The sequence below is a fragment of the Dreissena polymorpha genome, chromosome 14, assembly GCF_020536995.1.
Source record: "Dreissena polymorpha isolate Duluth1 chromosome 14, UMN_Dpol_1.0, whole genome shotgun sequence".
Classification (NCBI taxonomy): Eukaryota; Metazoa; Mollusca; class Bivalvia; order Myida; family Dreissenidae; genus Dreissena; species Dreissena polymorpha.
In genome coordinates this window covers 18,340,173-18,364,200 of record NC_068368.1, presented here as the reverse complement: position 1 = coordinate 18,364,200, position 24,028 = coordinate 18,340,173, and the positions used below count along the sequence as shown (strand labels likewise).

At 35.8% G+C, this 24,028-nt stretch overlaps 3 protein-coding genes across 5 annotated transcripts in view; all 3 read left to right on the top strand.

Annotated features, from left to right (window-relative positions):
* The window catches only part of LOC127858435 (G protein-coupled receptor kinase 5-like), a 165,472-nt gene extending 155,929 nt beyond the window's left edge, over positions 1-9,543 (top strand). Inside the window, exon 19 of the transcript XR_008038888.1 lies at positions 9,523-9,543. The gene's annotated coding sequence lies outside the window, so the exon portion shown is untranslated. The remainder of the gene's footprint in view (positions 1-9,522) is intronic.
* Positions 464-24,028, top strand: part of LOC127858433 (uncharacterized) — a 33,452-nt gene continuing 9,887 nt past the window's right edge. For 2 of the 3 annotated variants that reach the window (XM_052395595.1, XM_052395593.1), the window contains exons 1-9: positions 464-582; positions 3,386-3,500; positions 5,331-5,480; positions 7,419-7,507; positions 8,262-8,353; positions 8,913-9,019; positions 9,894-11,301; positions 14,465-14,561; positions 15,451-15,532. In XM_052395595.1, the coding sequence (XP_052251555.1) occupies positions 7,438-7,507; positions 8,262-8,353; positions 8,913-9,019; positions 9,894-11,301; positions 14,465-14,561; positions 15,451-15,532 (1,856 nt within the window). In that variant the 5' untranslated portion in view covers positions 464-582; positions 3,386-3,500; positions 5,331-5,480; positions 7,419-7,437. The remainder of the gene's footprint in view (positions 583-3,385; positions 3,501-5,330; positions 5,481-7,418; positions 7,508-8,261; positions 8,354-8,912; positions 9,020-9,893; positions 11,302-14,464; positions 14,562-15,450; positions 15,533-24,028) is intronic. The other variant, XM_052395594.1, reaches the window with a different exon arrangement.
* On the top strand, positions 16,582-23,783 carry LOC127858436 (uncharacterized). The gene is made up of 3 exons (XM_052395600.1): positions 16,582-17,134; positions 18,041-19,047; positions 19,291-23,783. The coding sequence occupies exons 1-3, from the start codon at positions 16,803-16,805 to the stop codon at positions 19,659-19,661; spliced, it is 1,710 nt and encodes a 569-aa protein (XP_052251560.1). The 5' UTR covers positions 16,582-16,802; the 3' UTR covers positions 19,662-23,783.

The window sequence follows — 24,028 nt, the reverse complement described above, 5'->3', positions numbered from 1 at the left end:
TACAGTCAACGTGCGCCGATGCTCCAAAGGAGCCCTTCACTTTATGGGAAGAAGAACAAAAATGAAATTCGTAATGAAATGAAATAGTCAGAATAGTCGGATAGTTCAATCAATAGCCTGTAAATCCACCGGTTTCTGGATCAATTACAGATTTTTTATTCTTAAATTATATTATTGCTGGTATTCCGGTGTTTACATTTATAATTTTACACACATTAAATGGAAAACGTCTAAGAAGGTTTTAACCTGGGAACAAGTTTCTTTAAGGGTTTCTACTTCTAGTGCCTCAAAGGACTCTTAATAAGTGAAATGGAGAAAACTTTTAACTCGCAAACAATTAAGGCTATATTGATAAACTATATAAACATACATTTTAATTCATTTTCTACCTATTAGTGATCTTACAATTTATAATTGACTGTTAAAAACGGTCTATTTTACTTTGGGCAGATTATATTTATTGGTTTCTAACCTATAGACGCTTTTTTGCATCGGCAAACACCTAACTGAGACCGATTTTTACGAAACGAAACATCAACAATAAAATAGCAGACAGGTTGCTCGTTATAATTATTTGATACTGTAAGTATTGAATGGTGAATGTTACTGTTTTATTTAAGCATGTGTTTTTACAAGGTGAATTGCATAATGTAATAACAAGACACGAAAAAAAGTGAAGACATAAGTTTGTCAACCTTTAAGAACTTGGCCACTGCAAACTCAAAAACTTCTTGTGAATGACTCGCAGTGTTTTTTTTCACCATTTTGTGAATTGGGCCGGTCCCTTTAAATTGACATGACGCCTGGACGATGATTGCTTCGCCCACTTAATCACGTGGCTCAGCGGGTAGCAAACCTAGACAAGCTAACACCAAAATGGCTTCTTTGCCTATAGATTGCATATAGATTTATGCGATATTCCGGATGATTTTTACGGACTTTCTCACACCATATAACACTTGTAAAAGGGGGTTGTGTCATTTAGTTATGCAAATGCAAAAATATACATTTATAGAGAACATCAGCTATTTATAAAGTTTTTTTTTCGGTACATTAAACACGCTCTCAAACGTAATTTCACCAATATTTAATGAACTGCGAACCGCTTACTAAAAAGCAACCAAAATCACTTGGGAGTAACATGTTTGACGTGACGTTCTTCATGTCAAACTGATAACGCGGCCCGTATCAGTGTTGATTGCGCAATGCAATATACACGCTCTAAGAAAGGCCCCCGACTGTTGTTTGCCAATGGGGTGCCAATTCACGGTTTCAATAGACTGGGGAATAATAATTAAGTTTTGTGATCGCAGTATGTACAGCCATTAAAATGTGTGAATTACTCAAATCGCGCAATGCAATATACTAACTATACGAAAGGACCCGAACTGTTGTTTGTCAATAAGGTACCAATTAAGGGCTTCAATTTACTTGCGAATAATAATTTAGTTTTTGTGATCACAGTTTGAACAGACATTTAAATATGTAAATTACTCAAAAGTGACAGATGATATAAATTAAACAATCATCAAGGAATCATAATTCAAATCTGAAAATGCCACCAGCCACTTCTGCAGTATGGAATACTTTACTTGGTCTGTGGATAAGAAGACCGCAATGTGTAATGTGTGTAAACTTATTTTTACATATGCGCGGTCTGCTACAAATCTGTGGAATCATTAAAAAATAAAATTCTATGACACGATGTTTTTCATTTTATTTGTGCCCGATTACAGTATCGGTCATAGTATTAGTCGACAGCGATACAATTATTTGATAGCAACGTTAATAAACAGCCTCGTATTTAGCAAACGGATATAACTTACAAACCAATGGAAATAAATACATAACAAGGTAAAATCAATCCAGCCGTTTTATGCGAATATTCAAATTCGCATTCGAATATTCGATTGAATGAATTTGCGAACATTCGAATACCGATATTGGTATTCGATGCCATCCCTAGTATAATGACAATAAAGTGCATTACTATCAGAGTAATAAAACAGCATGAATGAGGCTTCATGCTGGGTTTTACTTCTTTTAAAGTAATGCAGATGAACCTTGCTTCTATTAATCACCTACATGTAGTAACTGACAAAACTATTAAAAACGTGAACTATTATGTCATGATCAGATTGATAACATAAACTATTTAAATTTGATAGTATATTCGATAATAAGATATTGTAATTGTCTTTGACAGTGTTGACGTTCAGTTGTTCGTGATGATGACCGCTTGCATTCATCCATCTCTTACACTTCTCAAGATCTCTTTTCAGCTTTGGAAATGATATAAATTCAATGCCACCAACTAATCTGTCAGGATATTGATTATCAGAGTTACATAATCCCGATTGACACCGTTTTACCATTTGAATCTACGTTTTTTAAAGAGGAAAACAAAAGAAACTCGTTGAAATAAAAGTGAACCTAGACATAGCTTGTCTAGGAAATGGCGAACAGTTTGTTGCTAACTTGCGCGCCCGATTAATCGATCGCTGATTGATAGATCAATTCTTAGATAAAAATTTGATTGAAAGGCGGCGTCATGTCAATGGGGCAAAACCGCAGCATAATGACCAAAATTGGGAAATTAATGTTGTTGTTTTTTTTCCTAAGAAAAGCTTCAAAAGTGAGAATTAAAGTGTTTTTATAAGGACATCTCACTTTCTTAAAAGGGCCGGAAGTGGGTGGCATAATGTAAAACAATAAAATGAATAATTCCTAATATATTAACATTCTATATTAAATTTGGAACAATGTGAATAATTAAAATTACATTTTACTTCAGTAATACATGCTCATGTTTAGATGGAAAGACACTCTCCCACAATTCACAGTAAAAATATGTATTATAATTATACTTTATTTATATTAGGCAATAGAAATAAAGTAGATAATGTTTGTATCTCAAGCTACAATTGTATTGGATAATCTTTTTTGAGTAAGTATAATTAAGGATTTCAGTTTATATTGAAACACTAAAATGAAATGCTTGTAAATTAGATTATTTAAGAAAATCTCACAATTAAAGTGCTCAATTGTTAGACTTACATTTTAGTGTAGTGTAATTCTCACAATTAAAGTGCTCAATTGTTGGACTTACATTTTAGTGTAGTGTTTGAAGGTGAGAATCAGCTACCTAATTAGCTGTTTTGTTGGTTTGGGATCAATCCTTGCATATGGAACACTTTTCTTCCTTGACAATAACTTTAAAATGACTCTCGCACATTTGTCCCAATTAATGCGCATTAAAAAGAACATCCAAGTTTTATTACTGGCGCTTCTAAAATTTAAGCTATTGAAGTGACTACTTCCAACTCCAAGGTGTGGAAGTGCTGCATGTTTTAATTAAAAATTAAATCATTATTTTGTGTTTAAGATTTCACGCTGGCTTCATATTTGAATGATCGGTACCTGTCAGTGCCAGATGAGAAGTTTGTCTGTGCTATTGAAGAGGAATTGGAAACATTTCAACAGAGTTCACATATTGATGTGTAAGTATCATGAGTTGTTATACCCCCACAAATGAAGTTTAGGGTGTATATAGGAGTGAACTTGTCAGTCGGTCGGTCTGTCGGTCTGTCTGTCGGTCCGTATTAAGTGTCCGCTCTCTAAATAAAGTAGTTTTCATTCGATCTTCACCAAACTTGGTCAGAAGTTGTATCTACATGATGTCTAGGCCAAGTTCGAACATGGGCCTTGCCGGGTCAAAAACTAGGTAACGGGGTCACTAAGTGCGTTTTAAACATTCAGCATGTTGTTTGCTCTCTAATTCAAGTAGTTTTCATCTGATCTTCACCAAACTTGGTCAGAAGTTGTATCTAGATGATCTTAAGGCCAAGTTCGAACATGGGCCTTGCCGGGTCAAAAACTAGGTCACGGGGTCACTTAGTACGTTTTACACATTGAGCATGGTGTCTGCTCTCTATTTCAAGTAGTTTAAATCCGATCTTCACCACACTTGGTCAGAAGTTGTAACTAGATGATGTGTAGTTCAAGTTCGAACATGGGCCATTCCGGGTCAAAAACTAGGCCACGGGGTCACTTAGTGTGTTTTAAACCTCACCATGTTGTCTGCTCTCTAATTCAAGTAGTTTTTTTTTCCAATCTTCACCAAAAATGGTCAGAAGTTGCATCTTGATAATGTCAAGGGCAAGTTTGAATATGGGTCATGTCAGGTCAAAAACAAGGTCACGGGGTCACTTAGTGCGTTTTAAACATCACCATGTTGTCCGCTCTCTAATTCAAGTAGTTTTCATCCAATCTTCACCAAACTTGGTCAGAAGTTGTATCTAGATGATTTCTAGGTCACGTTTTAATATGGGTCATGCCGGGTCAAAAACTAGGTCACAGGGTATCTTAGTGCGTTTTAAACCTCACCATGTTGTCCGCTCTCTAATTCAAGTAGTTTCCATCCAATCCTCACCAAACTTGGTCACAAGTTTTATCTAAATGATCTCTAGGACAAGTTTAAACATGGGCCATTCCGGGCCTAAAACTAGGTCACAGGGTCACTTAGTGCGTTTTTTAACATTCAGCATGGTGTCCGCTTTCTAATTCAAGTAGTTTACATCTGATCTTCACCAAACTTGGTCAGAAGTTTTATGGAGATGATCTCAAGGCCAAGTTAGAACATGGGCCTTTCTGGGTCAAAAACTAGGTCAAGGGGTCACTTAGTGCGTTTTAAAAATTGAGCATGGTGTCCGCTGTTTTTTGTGAAGACCACATGCAAAATATTATGTGTCAATACGGGCATGTGGGGGTATTCGTCACGTCTGTGACAAAGCTCTAGTTATACATTTGTCTCACTTAAGGAAAAAGCAATATTCCTAAAGTGTTGTCCCAGATTAGCCTTTGATGTCCACACAGGATTATCAGAGAGAACACTTTCTGCCTTATCTAAATTTTTCTTAAGAAAAGACTTATTTGAAAGGAACAATACCATAAAATGAAAGTTTCGTCCATGGTAAGCCTGTGCAGACGACACTTACATATGTAAGGGACATCCACTATACCACATTTTCCAAGATTGAGGCTTAAATAAAAAATAATCAGTTACATAAGCTTTGCAACTTTTCCCAGTTTAAACAAACTGTAGTGTACTTTTAATACAGAATCATCTGTGATACACCTTTATGCATTTTTTTCTTTAAAAAAGATTCTTTCATCTGTACATTGTAGATTTTTATAAAAAAATTAACATTGTGCATACAAATTCAAAGGACTAGTCTGGCCATTTTTCATCAGCAGGTCTACATTTCCATGACACAAGCCTGTATGACTAGTTGTTCACTGGATATTATTCATAAAGTAATATGTTGCAGAGTTCTCCTGTACCCGCCTGTGGACAACTATCACCGCTTTCTCATCCATAACACAGCCCAGGCCTTCGCAAGTCTACACAGCTTCTCTGTTGGAAGTGGGGCAGCCAGACGTACTGTGATCTGCTGGAGGGAGGCACTACTAATTAACAGGTGACGCAGATTTAAGCAGTTGTATTTTACAGATGCACCAGCACAAATTTTAGCCTTGTTCACAGAATTTTGGAATAAATGCATGTGCATAAAATGACGTCCTATAATAGAATGTGCAGTTTGCACTTTAACTTTTGGGCAACACGTTATACATCTCCAATGAGCCCTGTTTTCTCAGAGTACAGCTGATTTAAAAAGGTTTATAGTTTTTCACTAAAACCATTGTCTGCTTAGTGCACTGGTATGTGCTTGTCACCGAGGCATCTCTGGTTTTACTCACACAAGACAATAAGGGTTTCCACTGCGCTTTCACATGCACAGATTTTCCTCAGAATTTTATTTTAGTTTGACTTGTTGAAATGTAGGTGGTTTGCTGTGAGTGTATAATGATTTTTGCTGTTGGCTTTTGGAGAGAAATGTGAAAACTTAATCATAAATGTCCCCACCTATCTCATATGTTCCGTTGCCATGTAGGAAGAGTTTTTCCCACTCTTATCTGATTCCTCTTATTAAGTATTTGATGTAAGTATATGACAATTATGAACACTGTCAATGGTTGCGCACACATTGCACCATTCCAATTTGAGAACTATATTTTTCTCAAGATTAATGATTGGGCAACTTAAATAATAATTCATCAACATATTGCATGAAATCAGTATGATGCAAATGCAAGGTTGTTAAAATATACAAGTATATCAGTTTGCATGTTAGAGATAACAACTGCTGCATGTAATATGGCTCTTGATTGTACCATAAAGTTGTTTCAATATTGTATACATAAATTAAGGCTGTACTTCACCATACATCAAAAGCTTGAGTTTTTTTTAAATCATAAAGTATCTCCTGCATAAGTGTATTGGCCATATATGTAGAAGGAGCATGGTTGTGGGAAAATGGGGTTTAATACATGTGCTTTAAGTTTTATCCCAGATTAGCCTGAAGAGACTGCACAGGCTAATGTATGACAACACTTAACATCCATGAATGAAACCCAGCCTGAAGAGACTGCACAGGCTAATGTATGACAACACTTAACATCCATGAATGAAACCCAGCCTGAAGAGACTGCACAGGCTAATGTATGACAACACTTAACATCCATGAATGAAACCCAGCCTGAAGAGACTGCACAGGCTAATGTATGACAACACTTAACATCCATGAATGAAACCCAGCCTGAAGAGACTGCACAGGCTAATGTATGACAACACTTAACATCCATGAATGAAACCCAGCCTGAAGAGACTGCACAGGCTAATGTATGACAACACTTAACATCCATGAATGAAACCCAGCCTGAAGAGACTGCACAGGCTAATGTATGACAACACTTAACATCCATGAATGAAACCCAGCCTGAAGAGACTGCACAGGCTAATGTATGACAACACTTAACATCCATGAATGAAACCCAGCCTGAAGAGACTGCACAGGCTAATGTATGAAAACACTTAACATCCATGAATGAAACCCAGCCTGAAGAGACTGCACAGGCTAATGTATGAAAACACTTAACATCCATGAATGAAACCCAGCCTGAAGAGACTGCACAGGCTAATGTATGACAACACTTAACATCCATGAATGAAACCCAGCCTGAAGAGACTGCACAGGCTAATGTATGACAACACTTAACATCCATGAATGAAACCCAGCCTGAAGAGACTGCACAGGCTAATGTATGACAACACTTAACATCCATGAATGAAACCCAGCCTGAAGAGACTGCACAGGCTAATGTATGACAACACTTAACATCCATGAATGAAACCCAGCCTGAAGAGACTGCACAGGCTAATGTATGACAACACTTAACATCCATGAATGAAACCCAGTGTTCCCGGATGTGGCTTAATTATATATCTCCTGGATAACTGTATTTGAAAAGTGTATAAGAATATTTATTAAAAATACATAATGCACTGTACCTTTCAGGGGAGACACCTCTGGTGACATGAGAGGCCGTGCACGCTCCAAGTATCGGGATAGACCTCCAAACCCTGGACATGCCTCACCTAACTCAGGTATCATTTCACCCTTGGTTGTGTTTTAATTGTTTTCCAGTCTTTATTAATATGGTGAATAATTGAATAATAAGTCTTTACAACAATTAAAACACATTATAAAATTCATATTTATGACATCACTGGCCAGGTTGTTATTCACTGGTATTCACCTTTTGTGAACCTCAATTCTCTTGCTCACCACATATCTTGTTGGCAACATATCTCTTGTAGACCACATATCTCTTGTTGACCACATAATTCTTGTTGACAACAAATCTCTTGTGGACCACATATCTCTTGTGGACCACATTTCTCTTGTGGACCACATCTCTTGTGGACTGCATATCTCTTGTAGACCACATATCTATTGTGGACCACATATATATTGTAGACCACATTTGTCTTGTTCACCACAGATCGCTTGTAGACCACAAGTCTCTTGTTCACCACATATCTCTTGTGGACCACGTATCTCTTGTGGACCACATATCTCTTGTGGACCACATATCTCTTGTGAACCACATCTCTTGTTGACCTCATATGTCGTGTTGACTACATATCTGTTGTAGACCTCATATGTCTTGTAGACCACATATCTCCTGTAAACCACATATCTCTTGTGGATCACATATCTCTTGTAAACCACATATCTACTGTGCACCACATATCTCTTGTAAACCACATATTTCTTGTAGATCACATATCTCTTGTTTACCACATACCTCTTGTTCTAAGCATATCTCTTGTTTACCATATACCTCTATTTGCTCAGTAGGTGGGGGAGACTGGAGTCATGATCGATATGAAGACAGTCCTGATGACGCACCAGATGAAGGCTCACCTAGATGGGACTTGCCTAGCCTGGTATGCACCCTAACAGGGCTTAATTTTAATTTTAGCCTCGCTGTGGGAAAAACAGGGCTTAATACATGCAGTCAGCACAGGCTAATCAGTGACGCACATCCTGTCGTCCCTGGAATGTAAGGATGTGAGAGCTACCAGTTTAAGTTGTCACCAGACCTTTCAGACTGGCCATCATAGTCCTTGTGTCATGGTTTTGAAAATGAAAGTGTAAATAACCGTGGTCCAATGGAGGTTTTATCAAGTGATCACAGTTCTTAATCAATATGTTGGATACATACACAGCATTACTTGTGTGGTTTTGAAAGTAAAGTGGAATGTATGATACAATTCTAAATACTATTTTACATGTAGATAAAGAGAACTCGCATTATAACTATGTAAGAACAATTTAGATTCAATTTATAGGATAAACATGAAAACATTATCTGATTGTTATATTTTCTTTAAAATCTTATAAACAAAGTTGTGTATGATAAATGGTTTTGGTAACCATAGACAAAAGTATCAACTATTTTTTTGCTCTACCAGTGTTTCACATCATTCTTTGCACCAAATCTAGGCACAGAGTACAAGTGTCACCTCCCCTGTCCCAGTATCCAACACACGTGCAAGCACCAAGACAATCACAGATGGGCCAAGTGCATCTGAGAGCAATAAACCAGAAAAGTATGGACTTATCTTCATTATTCTCAGTTTAATGGCAACTTGGAAAGATAGTATGGATCACTTTCACAATAATGTGGGATTGCAGAGTTTAATTTGTTACTGTATATGTTACATGCAAAAAAAGGAGTTGACGTTTAAGAACAAAGCTCATTAAGTTGTTAGTTTTTTAAAACATGTAAATAAAGTACAATTCGTATTTGATATTTATCCCAATATTTTTATAGACTAAAAAAAACAACATAGTACAGTTGAAAGAAACATACAACAAATAAAAGTTTGATAGTTTTTAACCAGGTTTTCCAAAGGAAAAAACTGGTTATTAGATTGGTGAATGTCGGCAGGTGGGCTGGTGGGCGGAACAAGCTTGTCGGGGCCTTAACTTTGTCGTTCATTGTGAGATTTTAAAATAATTTGGCACATTTGTTCACCATCATTGGATGGTGTGTCGCGCGAAAGAATTACATCGATATCTCCAAGGTCCAGGTCACACTTTGAGTTCAAAGGTAAAAAATGGCCATAAATGAGCTTGTCCGGGCCATAACTATGTCATTCATTGTAAGATTTAAAAATCATTTGGCACATTTGTTCACCATCATAAGACGGTGTGTCGCATGAAAGAATCACGTCAGTATTTCCAATGTCAAGGTCGCCATGACTAAAAATAGATTTATTTTGAAACAAAGTTACAAAGGGGGTTAATTTTGTTTGTTTATTTCAAAAGTTCAGTTTGAGTTGTCTCCCTTAATCAGATTTTTTTTCACAATGAAAACCTGGTTTTGTGACAATTTTGTCCCTTGTTATTTATTTAGACACTTAATATTTTGGCCAAAGAACATCCAAAAGAAATGCACATTTTCATATTATTTTTTTTTAGAACAAGAAAGAAAAGGGCAGAAGTTCAAGTTTATGTTCCAAGAGCAAAACGGCAGCAGCAGCAACTACTTGAGCGTCAGCAACACCAGCAGCAACAAGAGTATGAGCATCAGCAGCCACAGCAACATCATGGTCATCATAATCATCTACGGCATGATGAAAATCAGCAACAGTCTTCACTGCAGCATCAGCAGCATGGTTCACAAAGCCGCCAAGAACAAGATTCAGTATGTGACATGGATGGTAATGAAATAGGTTCAGCTTATATATTGGAAGAAAGTTTTCAGTTTGTTTCAAGTGAGGATGTTGACACTCATGAAAATAAAGAACAATTGGGTACAAAACCTTCTGAAATTATTGACAAGGATAAATGCATCAATATGGAAGGGAATGAAACTAATGATTATGTTGGGAAAGTAGATAAAGAAGGAGGAGAAGGAGTAGAAAAGCTTGTAAACACAAATGTATACATGAAACAGAAAGTGGAAAGTGTTACATGGCATACTATGAATGTAAACAAAGAAGTATTGGATGTTGAAGGGGAAGAAATGGAATTTAAAACAGGAGAAATAAATGAACAAGAAAAAGTAATTAATATGAAAGACGAAGAAATAGATACGAACGTTATTGATATGATGGAAGACAAACTTTATGGAAGAGATAAAATAAGTGAAGAGGAAGATATACCAAGCAAGAACAGTATTGATTCAGACGCAAGAAATGGTTCTGAAATTGAACAATTGTGTAATACCGTCTCGGATGCAGACAATGCAGTGGCTTATTCTACTAACTGTGTTACTCCAGATTTGTCATCAAATGTAGAAAGTACAGAGTATTCAGTAACTCATAGAGATGACAGTGCAATTGATCATGGGCCTTCTTTTAGTGAAACTGAAGTAACATTTCCAAGTATTGATACTATGGAAGCTGAATCAGAAACAATACCTGAAAATTGTGATATCACTCAAGACGTTAATGTAGGCTTTAAACTAGTTGACACTGAAAGACAGCAAATCTCACTTGCATGCAAAACTGATAGTAATAACATGGCGTCTGAAGGTGCTTCCGTAACTTTTGTTGCAGGTATTGCAACAGATAAGGGTTCATCAAAGGAGAAAAAGAAAACTAAGGTAAAGCCAGCTAAACTGGGTAAAAAGAAAAAAGCCATAAGGGAATCGGAAGAAGGTGACACAACCCTTTCTGAAAAACTTACATGTAAAGCACCTCAAATCACTAAAGAAAAGAAAGTTGGTAAAGTTGGAAGTGTTAAAGTAGGAACAAAAAGTCTCGATGAAGACTTGACTGGTTCAGATCATCGTGTGAATGCTGAGGAGGAGGATGATGAAGATGACTGGTTTTCAAAGTTTAACGATGAGGGAGATTGCCTCGATGAGGATGCCATGGAAGAGGTTGGTTTAGCATCAGAATATTTGAGTGGCATTCTGGGAAAACTGGCATGATGCATGTGGGTAAAATTTTGTCTCAGAATAGCCTGTGCTTTTTGCTTTTATGGTACTGTTCATTTTAACTAAGTCTCTTCTTAGCAAAAGTCCAGTAAAGGCAGAAAGTGTCCTCCTTGATTAGCCTTAGTGGACTTCACAGGCTAATCTGGGATGACACTCTAAGCACATGCACTAAGCCCAGTTTTCACAGATCATGACTCATGTGTGTTCACTTCTGGATTTCCTTCTAATTTCTTTCCAGAATACATGTAGGGTTCAGGTATTAAAATTGATGTTTATTGCACTTGCCCATCAAATTGAAACCTGATGCTGGATAACCAGTGTTTGGCTTATACATATTCCTTATTTATTTTGACATTGTCTTAAATAAGCAGTCTGTTCAAACCTCAAAAATTGAAATTATTTGATAGTGTTTGATTATCCACGTTCCAAAGATGTCTCTATCAGCCTGTTTAGTTAAAACCTATTTATTTTAGCTTGATCAGTGCTTTCCACAGGATTTTTGTCAGGCGCCCTGGGGCTGATAGGGGTGGTTCAGGAGGGGTGTCCCCCTTCCGACGTTGACTTTTTTTGAATTTAACGTGTCAACTATGGCTCTGTGGTGCGTTTTAACTCAAAGAAAAACAGCGTCGAAAGACATCATTTGGTGCGCTATGACTCTTCAAAAAATCCCCCTGTCATTTAAAAATATGTATACTTTTTTATATTGTTTAATTGTTTTAAAACCTTCCCGTACTGACAGTAAAATCCTGACTCGAACGATTCTCCAATACATCTGTTTCAACCCGACTATTACTGCATACATACTACTATTCAAGTTTTTATTTATTATCCGATAATCCCGTTTATTCCGTTTTTATAAATCACTTTCTGGTAAATATTTACGATAAAAGCTCTCAATTATTTCTTTTGAACAAACCTTGCCATTTTTCAATAGTATCAAATAAATTTTAAGTGACTATTTATAGATTTGATGAAATATTGCCTCTGAACATGCGTCAATCTTCTGACGTGTTGTGTGCTTGTTAAAACAATACACGCGACGTTGTACATGCTGCATAATTTTCGCGCTCTTTTATATTGAGAAAAAGATTCGACACAAAATAAATTTGCAATACGAATTTGAAGCAAGAATATTTTAACGTTGCGGTAACATTTACATTCGGAAGTGTGTTTCGGATTAAAAATGCGTTAACGTCAACATACGGGAAAGGGTATCGGAAGACAAATTTAATTATTCCCATTTGAGATTTTAATAAATATTAACAGTTGCGTTATGAATTAACGATAATTTGTGTAAACACTTAAGTCGAATAAATGTTTTGACGGAATTATGCATAAAATTCACGAGGATTTCGGCCGGTTGCCATCATTAGTCTTCTAAGTATTGATTATCGGACGAAAAATTTACCAGTGTGCGTAATTAATTCAATGAAAATTTGTTAACGCATAACATGTCGAATAAATGCCAGCAAAACGTTATAAATGGACATGATGAAAAATACATGTACTGGAATTAAATTGTTATCGCATAATTGTAACCGGGAGTTATTTGCACAACTAACTCGCTATAAGTAATTATTTCTTTACCTCTTTCAGTTAATTTCTTGTATTAATTACAAGAGTCATAGGTAACACTTGTTTTCAGTAAAAAGGTGTGATGATGATGCCCGAAACCGTCTTAAATGTACTTTTTTATTACGTAAATGGTACAAATTCTTGTTAATCAAGCTGCGATAAACTTTTACATCGTGCCCGACGTCAATCAAAAATAATGGTCGATAGTTAACCCCGCCCTCATAAGCATTCACGTAACCGATTGGACGATGAACATAACAGTTTGACGACTCGAAAGTTACCTTTTACATCCTTGTCAGCATTTAAATGACTGTGTAATTTGGCTAGAATAATCTATACGCGCGTCATGCAATTCTCTTATCAGTGGATTATCCATTACCCCATGTGGTGTTTATGGCGATTACTTGTGAAAGTAGGTACCGTGTGCTCTTTTAAAACAGGGAATATTGATACACTGATAGAGAAACCTTTGTTTGTTTTTTTACAATCTCCACTTTCTTTCACTGAAAAACACACAGGTCGGAAAATTTCAAGCGCCCCGGGGACTCGGATTTCGAAACTCAAGCGCCCCGGCAAGGGGCGCTTAAATGGCCTGGGGAAAACCCTGCTTGATTGCATAGAAAGCTTAGGGCTTATTTGAAACACTCGAGTCAGTTTCCTGTGACTAGAACCAGTACTTTGTGTCTATGGGGGAGTTCTGAAGAACAAGCCTATTTGCTCAAGGATTTGAAATAAATCTATTTGATATCAGTAACTTTTAGTTTCATACAATTAATTTTAGCTTTATTACATAGAAGGCGTAAGGCTAAGTGAGATATTCTAAAGTTTTTTTCCAGGGTTAAACCAGTACTTGATGTCTTAAGGGAGATCTAAAGTACACTCCTTCAGTGGGAATCAAACCTGTGACCTCCTGGTTGCTATGTGGTCATCAAATCCACAATGCCAAGGAAACCTTTTTAATTTGATTAAATATTTAGTCAACCATATGTTTTATGTACAACTGGCAAACTACATGTAGCAGTTTGAGTTAATGGAATGATCTTGAGATCCAGTCTATAAACATGAAACTAAATAATATTTAGACATAGTCTTGCTTTTTTGTCAGTTATCGGTATACAATTGAGCCTTATTCTTAGAAAACTAGGCTTAATGCATGTGCGTAAAGTGTCGTCCCAGATTAGCCTGTGCAGTCCGCACAGGCTAATGAGGGAAGACACTTTTCGCCTTAATTGGATTTTTGCTAAGAAGAGACTTTATTTAAACGAAAAATGTCAAACCAGCGGAAAGTGTCGTCTCTGGTCCACACAGGCTAATCAGGGACAACATTTTACGCACATGCATAATGCCCAGTTTTTATGAAACGCAACGCAATTCATCAAACATTCTTTTAAAGTACACAGTTTATATGCTAAAATGGAATTGTGCCAATTTAGTTAATTCATATCTGGGACTTGTTACGCACATGCTTTAAGCCCCGTTTTCCCAGAGTGTGGCTCAAAATATGTCAGTGACTTATTATTATACACGGCAGCTGACGAGGGTGGTGGGAGAAGTAAAAATTGAGAAGTCACAGAAGATCAACTACCTCGACTATCAGCCCAGAGACAAGGCCGATATGGATTTTGATCGTGAGTCAATTAAGATCATGTTGCTCATTAGCTATACAATATTGTTTGTCTTTCGAGTGCAATGTTTTGAGGTTTTTTATATGTTTTAATTATTTTGCATGGTGTTTGTTGGCAAAGTTCTGGATTTTTGTTAAGGAGCGACTTCCTTTAAAAGGAAATAGATAACAGCTGAAAATGTGTACTCTGATCAGCCTGTGCATACTGCACAGGCTAAACTGGGATGACACTCCCTAGATGCTTCAAGCCCAGTTTTCCCGGAAGCTCAGAGTAGTTATCTGCCTTTCAGGCTACACTCACATCATAGAGATCTATGACTTCCCTGCCCTTGATTTCAAGAGTTATCTTCCTTTCAGGCTGCACTCACATCATAAAGATCTATGACTTCCCTGCTCTTGATTACAAGAGCTATCTACCTTTCAGGCTACACTCACATCATAAAGATCTATGACTTCCCTGCCCTTGATTACAAGAGTTATCTACCTTTCAGGCTACACTCACATCATAGAGATCTATGACTTCCCTGTCCTTGATTATAAGAGTTATCTAATTTTCAGGCAACACTCACGTCGTAAAGATCTATGACTTCCCTGCCCTTGATTACAAGAGTTATCTACCTTTCAGGCTACAATCACATCATAAAGATCTGTGACTTCCCTGCCCTTGATTACAAGAGTTATCTACCTTTCAGGCTACAATCACATCATAAAGATCTATGACTTCCCTGCCCTTGATTACAAGAGTTATCTACCTTTCAGGCTACAATCACATCATATTGATGTATGACTTCCCTGCCCTTGATTACAAGAGTTATCTACCTTTCAGGCTACAATCACATCATAAAGATCTATGACTTCCCTGTCCTTGATTATAAGAGTTATCTACCTTTCAGGCTACAATCACATCATAGAGATCTATGACTTCCCTGCAGAGTTTGTCACACGAGATCTCATCACAGCTTTTCAGGCATTCATGTGAGTAACTATGGACATCTTTTTTCATGCTATATACTGTGCCTTTAGTTGAAATTCAATGCAAATGTTATTGGATTTTAATGATGAATCTTATTTATACCCAAGTAAACAAAATTTGTGAGGGATTACCCCCAGTAAATTGGAGTTACTCTGTTACTCAGTCCTTCTATTGTCTTGTCAGCATGCAATGATATAAATATGTGAAGCAAACTATTTCTGTATTTTGCAAATGATAATTAGAACTTGAAGTACTTAAAACATCTAAAAATAAAATGATAATTTTTTTTCACTTAATGTCCAATGAAATGATCAGGTACATGGTGGCTTAGAAGTAATGGTGACATTTGTTATTTTTCAACAGTCTACTTTGTAGTTTTGCATTCTTTCTATTACCAAGTACGCAGAAGTAGTTAATTTGGAGAGGAATTAGCAACACAAATGGTACAGGGCACTGCGAACTAAGAGACAGGCTGGAAAGCCAGACCAGTCTGATGATATTTTTAGCTCACCTTAACACAATGTGCTCATGGTGGGCTTTTGAGATGGCCGTTTGTCACTGATAAGTTTGCCCACTAATCTCAAAAAAAAGAAAAAAAACAATGTATTAGTTGTATTCAAACAAGCAAAATAACACTCATGACTAAGAAAAATATTGCATTGTTGATCGATGATCATTTATTGAAACTGATAAAATTATAACACATTTGTAACTCTTGTCGTCCACAATTTGGAAATTTTTGATACCACTAAATTATTATTTGAATGTTACTTTACAGTATTAAAGCCTCAGCAGTGTATTGGTAGCTTGTTAGAGTTTGCTTCCCAATGTCACTAGTTTGAATCCTGTGCAATCAATATTTTTTATTCCGCCTATTTTTTGCTATAATAATGATATAAATATATTCCAAATATTAGATGACATGTTTTTTCTAAATATGAAAATGTGAACTAGTCCCTTTAACTGAATACATTTATCAAGTTCACCATTTTCACAATCCTGTTATCAGCAAAATGTTATCTATATACAAGAGATTTTTGTAAATGGACAATGGACGTTTGTGTGCATTAAGTGGGTTGTTGGATTAAACAGCCAATTAATCAGCCTTTATAAGTTTGAAGTTAATTTTTTTGGTAATTATACTAATAAAAAAGTGTACATGTCTGTATGCAACTCATTCTGGTTTTGATAACACTCATTGTATTTAATAAATTTAGTAAAAATAAAAGTGAAAACACAACTTTTTAATCAGAGGACAGATCACTATTTAAAATGGCATCTTCTGTAGTGTCAGTTCATAAAAGTTCAGATTTTGTGAAGGACTTTTCTTGTAATGTTTGCGAAAATAAAAATGTTGAAGTAAGTGCTGATTTTTATTGTGAAACTTGTTTGAAGGGTTTTTGCGAAAAATGCCTGTTTCATCATGATCAAATATATTTTAACCATTTAAAATATGGAAGGGGAGAAACAAATAAATGGCCTCTTGCAAAGACAATGGAGGATTTGCTACTGAAATGTGATGTTCACAGCAACAAGAAACTGAAAATGTTCTGCCTGGACCACGGTCAGCTGTGCTGTTCTGATTGTGTTTTACTTAATCACAGGTAATAGGGACACACTACATGAAGTTACATGCTGTTGAAAGTAAACACGTTTATAAAATTAAAGTAGATTGATATCAATGCATCAATAAATCATCTAACAGTTTCATAGTTGAGTTGTAATTCATTGATTAAATATATTAGCTTTTTTTTCTGTCAAAAACATATTCACAGTAAAGTTTTACATAAGTTATTTCATCCAATGCTTTAATATTTACATATTATATTAATTTACATTTTTGTCATACGTCCAGGTAACAAAATGGGGCATTCAGTGTTTCAGAGGGGGTAATCACGTGATAGTCAAGATGGCGACGTCCATGCCGAGACTGTTATTTTGCGCCGTTGTGTACCCTTTATTACTTCTGTTTATTTTTTAAAAGATGCTCATTTTCCAGCCATATCAGTAAAAATATGATAAGCGTTTATTTCATATTGAGATTCTCTTTATATCTCGACTTTACTGCCCGCAAATTTTCTTAGTGGAGTCCTAATAAGGTCATCCCGCTAAGAAATTTTGCACCGAGTAAAGGCAAGATATAGAGCCAATATTAGTATGAAATAAAAGCCAGTTACTTCCTTCCTAATATGGCTAGAAAGTGAGCGGAATAAAAAAATTAATACAAGTAATTAAGGGTATAAAACTATGAAAAATACTTACCTCGGCATGGACGTCGCCATCTTGTTTGTCACGTGATTACCCCCTCTGTCTTTGTAATTCAAAAATTTTAATTGATAAGGGTTTTAAAAGATAGGGAACTACTTTTGACTAAATTAGACTCAAAATGTGTGTAAATACACTACCTGCTTTGGAAATATTATCATTTTGACCCTTTAAAAAATATGTTTCAGATCACCTAGATATTATTTATGTCAAATTAATAATTATAATTCCTGTTAATATTTTAGACAGTGTTCCAATTTAACTCCAATTTCTGAATCAGCCAGAAAGCTGTCAGTGGATATTGAGCAATTATCAAACAAAATTGAAACAGTTCTTGCTGAACTAAATAATTTTAAGATAACACAAGAGGCCAGCATTCAGACCGTGGAGGGATCATTAAATGAAAAACTGCAAGAAATAAGAGAGCTGCGTAAGAAATTAAATTCTGCTTTGGATGAACTAGAAAATACAACCTTGAAAGAACTGGATGAAATTAGAACCACATTGCAAACCTCTCTCAAGAAACATGTTGAATGCTGCAGCAAACTGAAGGATGAACTGCAACAACTCAATGAAGCTGTACAAGGCCTTTGTGATAAGAACAAGAAAGAACTTGAGTTCCTAGCCAGTAGGAAATGTCTAGAGAAAATACAAGAGTCTGAGACATATCTGAAGGAGAGCCCCGTGAAAATGCAGAGTTCAATGATATTCCAGGCTAACATTGACATTGCGCAGTACTTGTCACAACAGTATAGTCTAGGGAGGATTGCAGTCAGTATGCAGTCCCTCAGTCTTAAGATGATTCCAGACCTGGTGTTGACTGTGAAAAGAAAGTCAGAGTATAATGTGAAAGTATTGAGTGACACAAGTCAGACTTGCTCTATCGTAGGCATTTGTAGCCTGCCTAGTGGTCAGTTTATTGCTGTAGATATTACTCATTTTAAAGTGAAACTGTTGGACAAGCACTACAATGTGATCAGTGACATTGTTGTGTCCCGTAGACCATGGAGCATTTGCCAAATCACATCGATTGAGGTGGCTGTGAGTCTTGATCATCACAGTGTGCAGTTTGTGTCTGTTATTAATGGGCAGCTGGTGAATGGGAGGAAGTTACAGTTGCAACATGATGCTATTGGCATTGCTCACCATCAGGGAGCATTATATATCACCTCTTGCTATGCTCTCTATCATTACACCCTGACTGGGACACTTGTGAAAAAGATCTATGAGGATATAACAGGTGGCACTACAGGTAAATGTTTTCTAAATGGAGTTGAATATTGAACATATTGAACATACATGTATTGTAAATACACATATACAATGTATAACCAATATTTTAACATAAAATTTAATCACAACTGTGGATATTTAAAACACTTTTGAACTGTTTATGAGTTTTAATTTTAGACATTTTTTAATTGTTAATGTATATTATAGACATTTTTTAATTGTTAATGTATATAATAATCATAATTTTATATATAACATGTAGTGTGTAGATGTGCCTTGAGTCCAGCTGGTGACAGGATCTATGTCACTAGCCCAGCCCAGCACAAGCTCATCACTCTGGCCACAGATGGCAGCCTGATATCCACCTTCTCTGACCCTGCACTACCAAGCCCATGTGGTGTACATGTCACTCCTGCTGGGCAACTGCTTGTCTGTGTCTCTGTCTGTGGAAATGGTGCTGTCATACAGGTGGATTGTGAGGGCAGAAAGAAACTAGCAACCTTATATTCACACAAAGATGTAAAAAGCTACATGTATCCACTATCTGCCTGCAGCAACACCATCACTGACCAGATCATTGTGGGACTTAGTGAAAACAATAACATCATTGTTATGGACTTGCAACAGCTTTGAATGTCACATTTAGTCCTAGCAGTTAATATCTAGGTCAGGAAATTATATTCGTAAAGTTAATCTTTTATATTTAACTATTAAATAAATGTAGTTTATTTTACACTTAATGATGTACAATCGTTTACAATTTTATTGTACTTTTTATAAACACGTAGACAGACATAAAAAAATGCATGGCAATAAAGTTATACTTATTTTTTTTAAATAAATATTGGTTGATTGTTGATAAAATTGTTTAATTGCTGCTAATACGTTCACATATATAATTTGAAAGTGAAAATAACTTACATTAAAAAAATATATGTATGGTCAAACTTGTTGACGGAGGAATTATGAATTATTACAAGTCACAATAGAAAAATATATTTTCATTATAAATAATCAAATTGTTGTTTTAAATGTGACATGTTTTAAAATGATTAGAAAATGTGATTTTGCAAAGCCTTTTTCAATATTGAAAAATAATGTAAAATGGTACCTGTATATTGTTTATTTTCTCATAATTAAGCTGTTTTATAAAACACTGTAGACAAAATTATTGTTCATGGTGACCTTTCAATTACTTATCTTAATTGTATGCTTTATTAATGCTGAAATGGTTGCCTTTGCTGAAATAACATTTCGAGCATATTTGTATATAATATCATAAGCAGCGAACAATATTTATCTGTATTGGATGTTTAAATGTTGGACATTGCAACAGAATAGCCAAAACAAACAGATTGATCAAATCTTAGTGCCCCTAAATATCTATTCTCTGTGTATTTTCTGGTGTTCAATTTGTTTAATATAATAAAATAAACTTTGCTAATTTATTACGTGAAATATTTAGTGATTGTGTAGTATATTTAATGTAGTTTACAATCTATGCCTCCTCTGTTTTATCCAAACATAATTCACTGTGACCCCCATTTTTATCTCACATTTTTCACAGATATAAACTTACCAATCAGCATACAGTAAATGTTAAAAGTCTGGATAGTTTGAAAAAAATGCCTGAATCAATCATACATAATTGAAAACATGCCTTTTTGCATCAATAATCACTAATTGCTCTAAATTGCAATTAATCTGCAAAAGTCATTAAGGCCATGAATCAGAACAAATAGAACAATAGGGCCAAGATGGCCCTAGTTCGCTCACCTTTTTTTACAAGGCCTTGTTCATTGCTTAGTTGAAAATTCATTACTCTAGAGCATATTAGATTGGTTCTCTTCTGTTTACTTTTGCAGTGTGAGCATATGATTAATTCTGATTGAGTACTGTCCATTTGCTTGGGTTTTTGCAATGCAAACATTTGAGAGTAATGCTAATTCTACATGTGTTTACAAGGCTTTTGTAACATTTTGACCTTGTGACCAAGATTTTAACCCCACATGACCCAATGTCAAACTTTGCCTAGATATCATCAAGAAAAAACATCCTGGTCCAGTATCATCATTATTGGACCTAAACTATGACCTCTAGTGTGTTTACAAGGTTTTTGTAAGATGAAAACTATGACCTAGATTTTGTCATTACAAAACGTCAAACTTGATCTAGATATTATCCAGACAAACATCATGGTCAAGTGTCATCATTATTGAACCAAAACTCTGGCGTATGGAGTGTTTACGAGGTTTTTGTAAGATTTGTCCTGGTGACCTATATTTTGACCCCTCATGACCAAACATCAGATTTTGCTTACAAAAATAAATATTATAACCAAGATTCATAAAATCTGAAGCAAAATTGTGACCTCTAGAGTGTTTACAAAGATTTTGTATACTATAATGAAAATTGTGACAATGTAAGGGCAATAATTTAGGCATTTACTATGCGATTTTGCTCATTATCAAACTTGACTGAGATCTTGTGGCCATATAGCTTCTCAGCATTTTTGATAAAAAATGCTTGAGAAATGTGAATGCTAGAGTGTTTACAAACCAAATGTGAAAGGACAGCTGGATGACAGACAAAGACCGATCCTAAAACCTCACCTGAGCATTTAGGTGAGCTAAAAAGTGTTTTTTTTCACTAATCTAAGCCATTTTCCAACTTGTCCAAGATATCAATAAAACCAATGTCTTGACTAAGTTTCACGATGATTAGGCAATAAATGTTACTTCTAGAGTGTTCACAAGGTTCCTCTATAGTCATATAAAGAAAACTGCCCCACCCCCTCTGGTGGCAATGTTTTTAGACCGATCGGGACCATTTTCGAACTCATCTTAGATATAAATAAAACCGATGTTTTCACCAAGTTTCATGATTGGGCAAAAAATGTGACTTCTTGAGTGTTCACAAAGTTTTTTTACTATACATGTATAAATACTGTATAAGGACAATGGGCCACACCCCTCTGGCAGCCATGTTTTTCAACAGACCGGAACCATTTTCGAGCTCAACTCTCGTATCTAGTAAACAAATGTTCTGACCAAATTTCTTGAACATTGGGCCAAAAATGTGACTTCTAGAGTGTTCACATGCTTTTACTATATACATATAGAGAAAACTGCCCCGCCCACTGGCGGCTATGTTTTTTCACCGATCTGGACCGTTTTCAAACTCTTCCGAGATATCAATAAAACCAAGGTTTTGACCAAGTTTCATGACAATGGGCAAAAATTGTGACTTCTAGTGTGTTCACAAGGTTTCTCTATAGCCAAATAAGGAAAATTTCCCCGCCCACTGGTGGCCATGTTTTTCAACAGACCAGAACCACTTTTGATCTCAACCAACATATCATTAAGACAACATTTTTGCAAAGTTACATGAAGCTTGGGCATAAAATGTGACTTCTACATTGTTTATAAGGTTGTTTTTTTATTTGACCTAATGACCTAGTTTTTGACCCAGCATGACCCAGTTTCCAACTCGTTCGTGGTATCATTGGGACAAATTTTCCCACCAAGTTTCATGAAGATGGGATAAGAAATGTGGCCTCTAGAGTGTTTACAAAGTTCTTCTATAGTCAAATAAGGAAAACTGCCCCCTCCCACTGGCGGCCATGTTTTTCAACGGACCAGAACTACTGTTGAACTCAACAAACATATCATTTAAACATACACTTTGACATAGTATCATGAAGATTGGGCATGAAATGTGACTTCTACACTGTTTACAAGGTTTTTTGACCTAGTGACCTAGTTTTTGACCCAACATGACCCAGTTTCAAACTCAATCAACGTATCATTGGGACAAATCTTTGGACCAAGTTTCATGAAGATTGGACAAGAAATGTAGCCTCTAGAGTGTTTACAAGGTTTCTCTATAGCCAAATAAGGAAAACTGCTCCACCCACTGGCAGCCATGTTTTTCAACGGACCGGTACCACTTTTGATTTCAACCAACATATCATTAAGACAACATTTTTACAAAGTTACATGAAGATTAGGCATAAAATGTCTGACTAATGGGATTGCATGTTAACCCTCGGGACTTCGGTTAAAAACCATTGCCCGAAGACACTGCTTAACATAAAACTCTGCATAAAAAGGTCGAAAACGGCCATAAAATGGACAGCCCGATTTGACTGGGCTGTACCATTGATATAAATAGAAAACTTTGCAGTGTTGGTGCGGTGCCTTAATAAAAATCTATTGGTTTAAAAATATCTATCCTTATTTAGGAAGCGTTAAAAACGCAGTACTTTACACTGGCTGGGCCTAACGCTGTTAAAAAGCGGCGTTTTTATTGGTTGATACACTTTTAAAAGGATGGCACTGATTGGCCGAAATTTCTTATTAAGGATTGCAAGTAGGTCAATCCGTTTATAAATAGAATTTTCCCACGGTGGACGTTGTACTTTTACAAAAAGTAAACAATAATAGTTTCTATGCTGAAAATATAAATGAAAGAAAAGGATGAATAATCCAAAAGAACTTGGACTTGTTTTATAGTTATAAATTACTATGTTTATGTTATGTTAGTGTTCTTCTTATTAATTATTATTATTTATGTTATGTTGTTATTGTATGTTATTGTTTGTTATGTTTTTTAAGGAGAGAGAGAAAGAATAGCCCAATTTTTATAAGTAAAGATGGTGAAAACACACATACTGTTGTATGTGGCATCATCATTACTAGACCCACTGTTCAGTATATACTGCAATGGGTTTGTTTGAGTCTTTAGACTTTGTGATCTGTGTTTTAAATGTTAAAATCCAAATCGGATTATTTTAATATAATGCTTATAGAAAAAAGGAATACACAGATGTGTAATATGTTTGAGAAACAAAATAATAATACTTGAGGGTTTTGAGCATGACCCAGTTTCGAACTTGATCAAGGTATCATCGGGACAAATCTTCCGACCAAGTTTCATGAGGATGGGATAAGAAATGTGGCCTCTAGAGTGTTTACAAGGTTTCTTCCCTAGCCAAATAA

Bases quoted from the DNA above. Each gene is read 5' to 3' on its own strand.
- LOC127858436 (XM_052395600.1), top strand. From the start codon at position 16,803: ATGGCATCTTCTGTAGTGTCAGTTCATAAAAGTTCAGATTTTGTGAAG. The intron at 17,135-18,040 runs GTAATAGGGACA...TTAATATTTTAG, and splicing joins TGTGTTTTACTTAATCACAG to ACAGTGTTCCAATTTAACTC. The intron at 19,048-19,290 runs GTAAATGTTTTC...TATAACATGTAG, and splicing joins TATAACAGGTGGCACTACAG to TGTGTAGATGTGCCTTGAGT.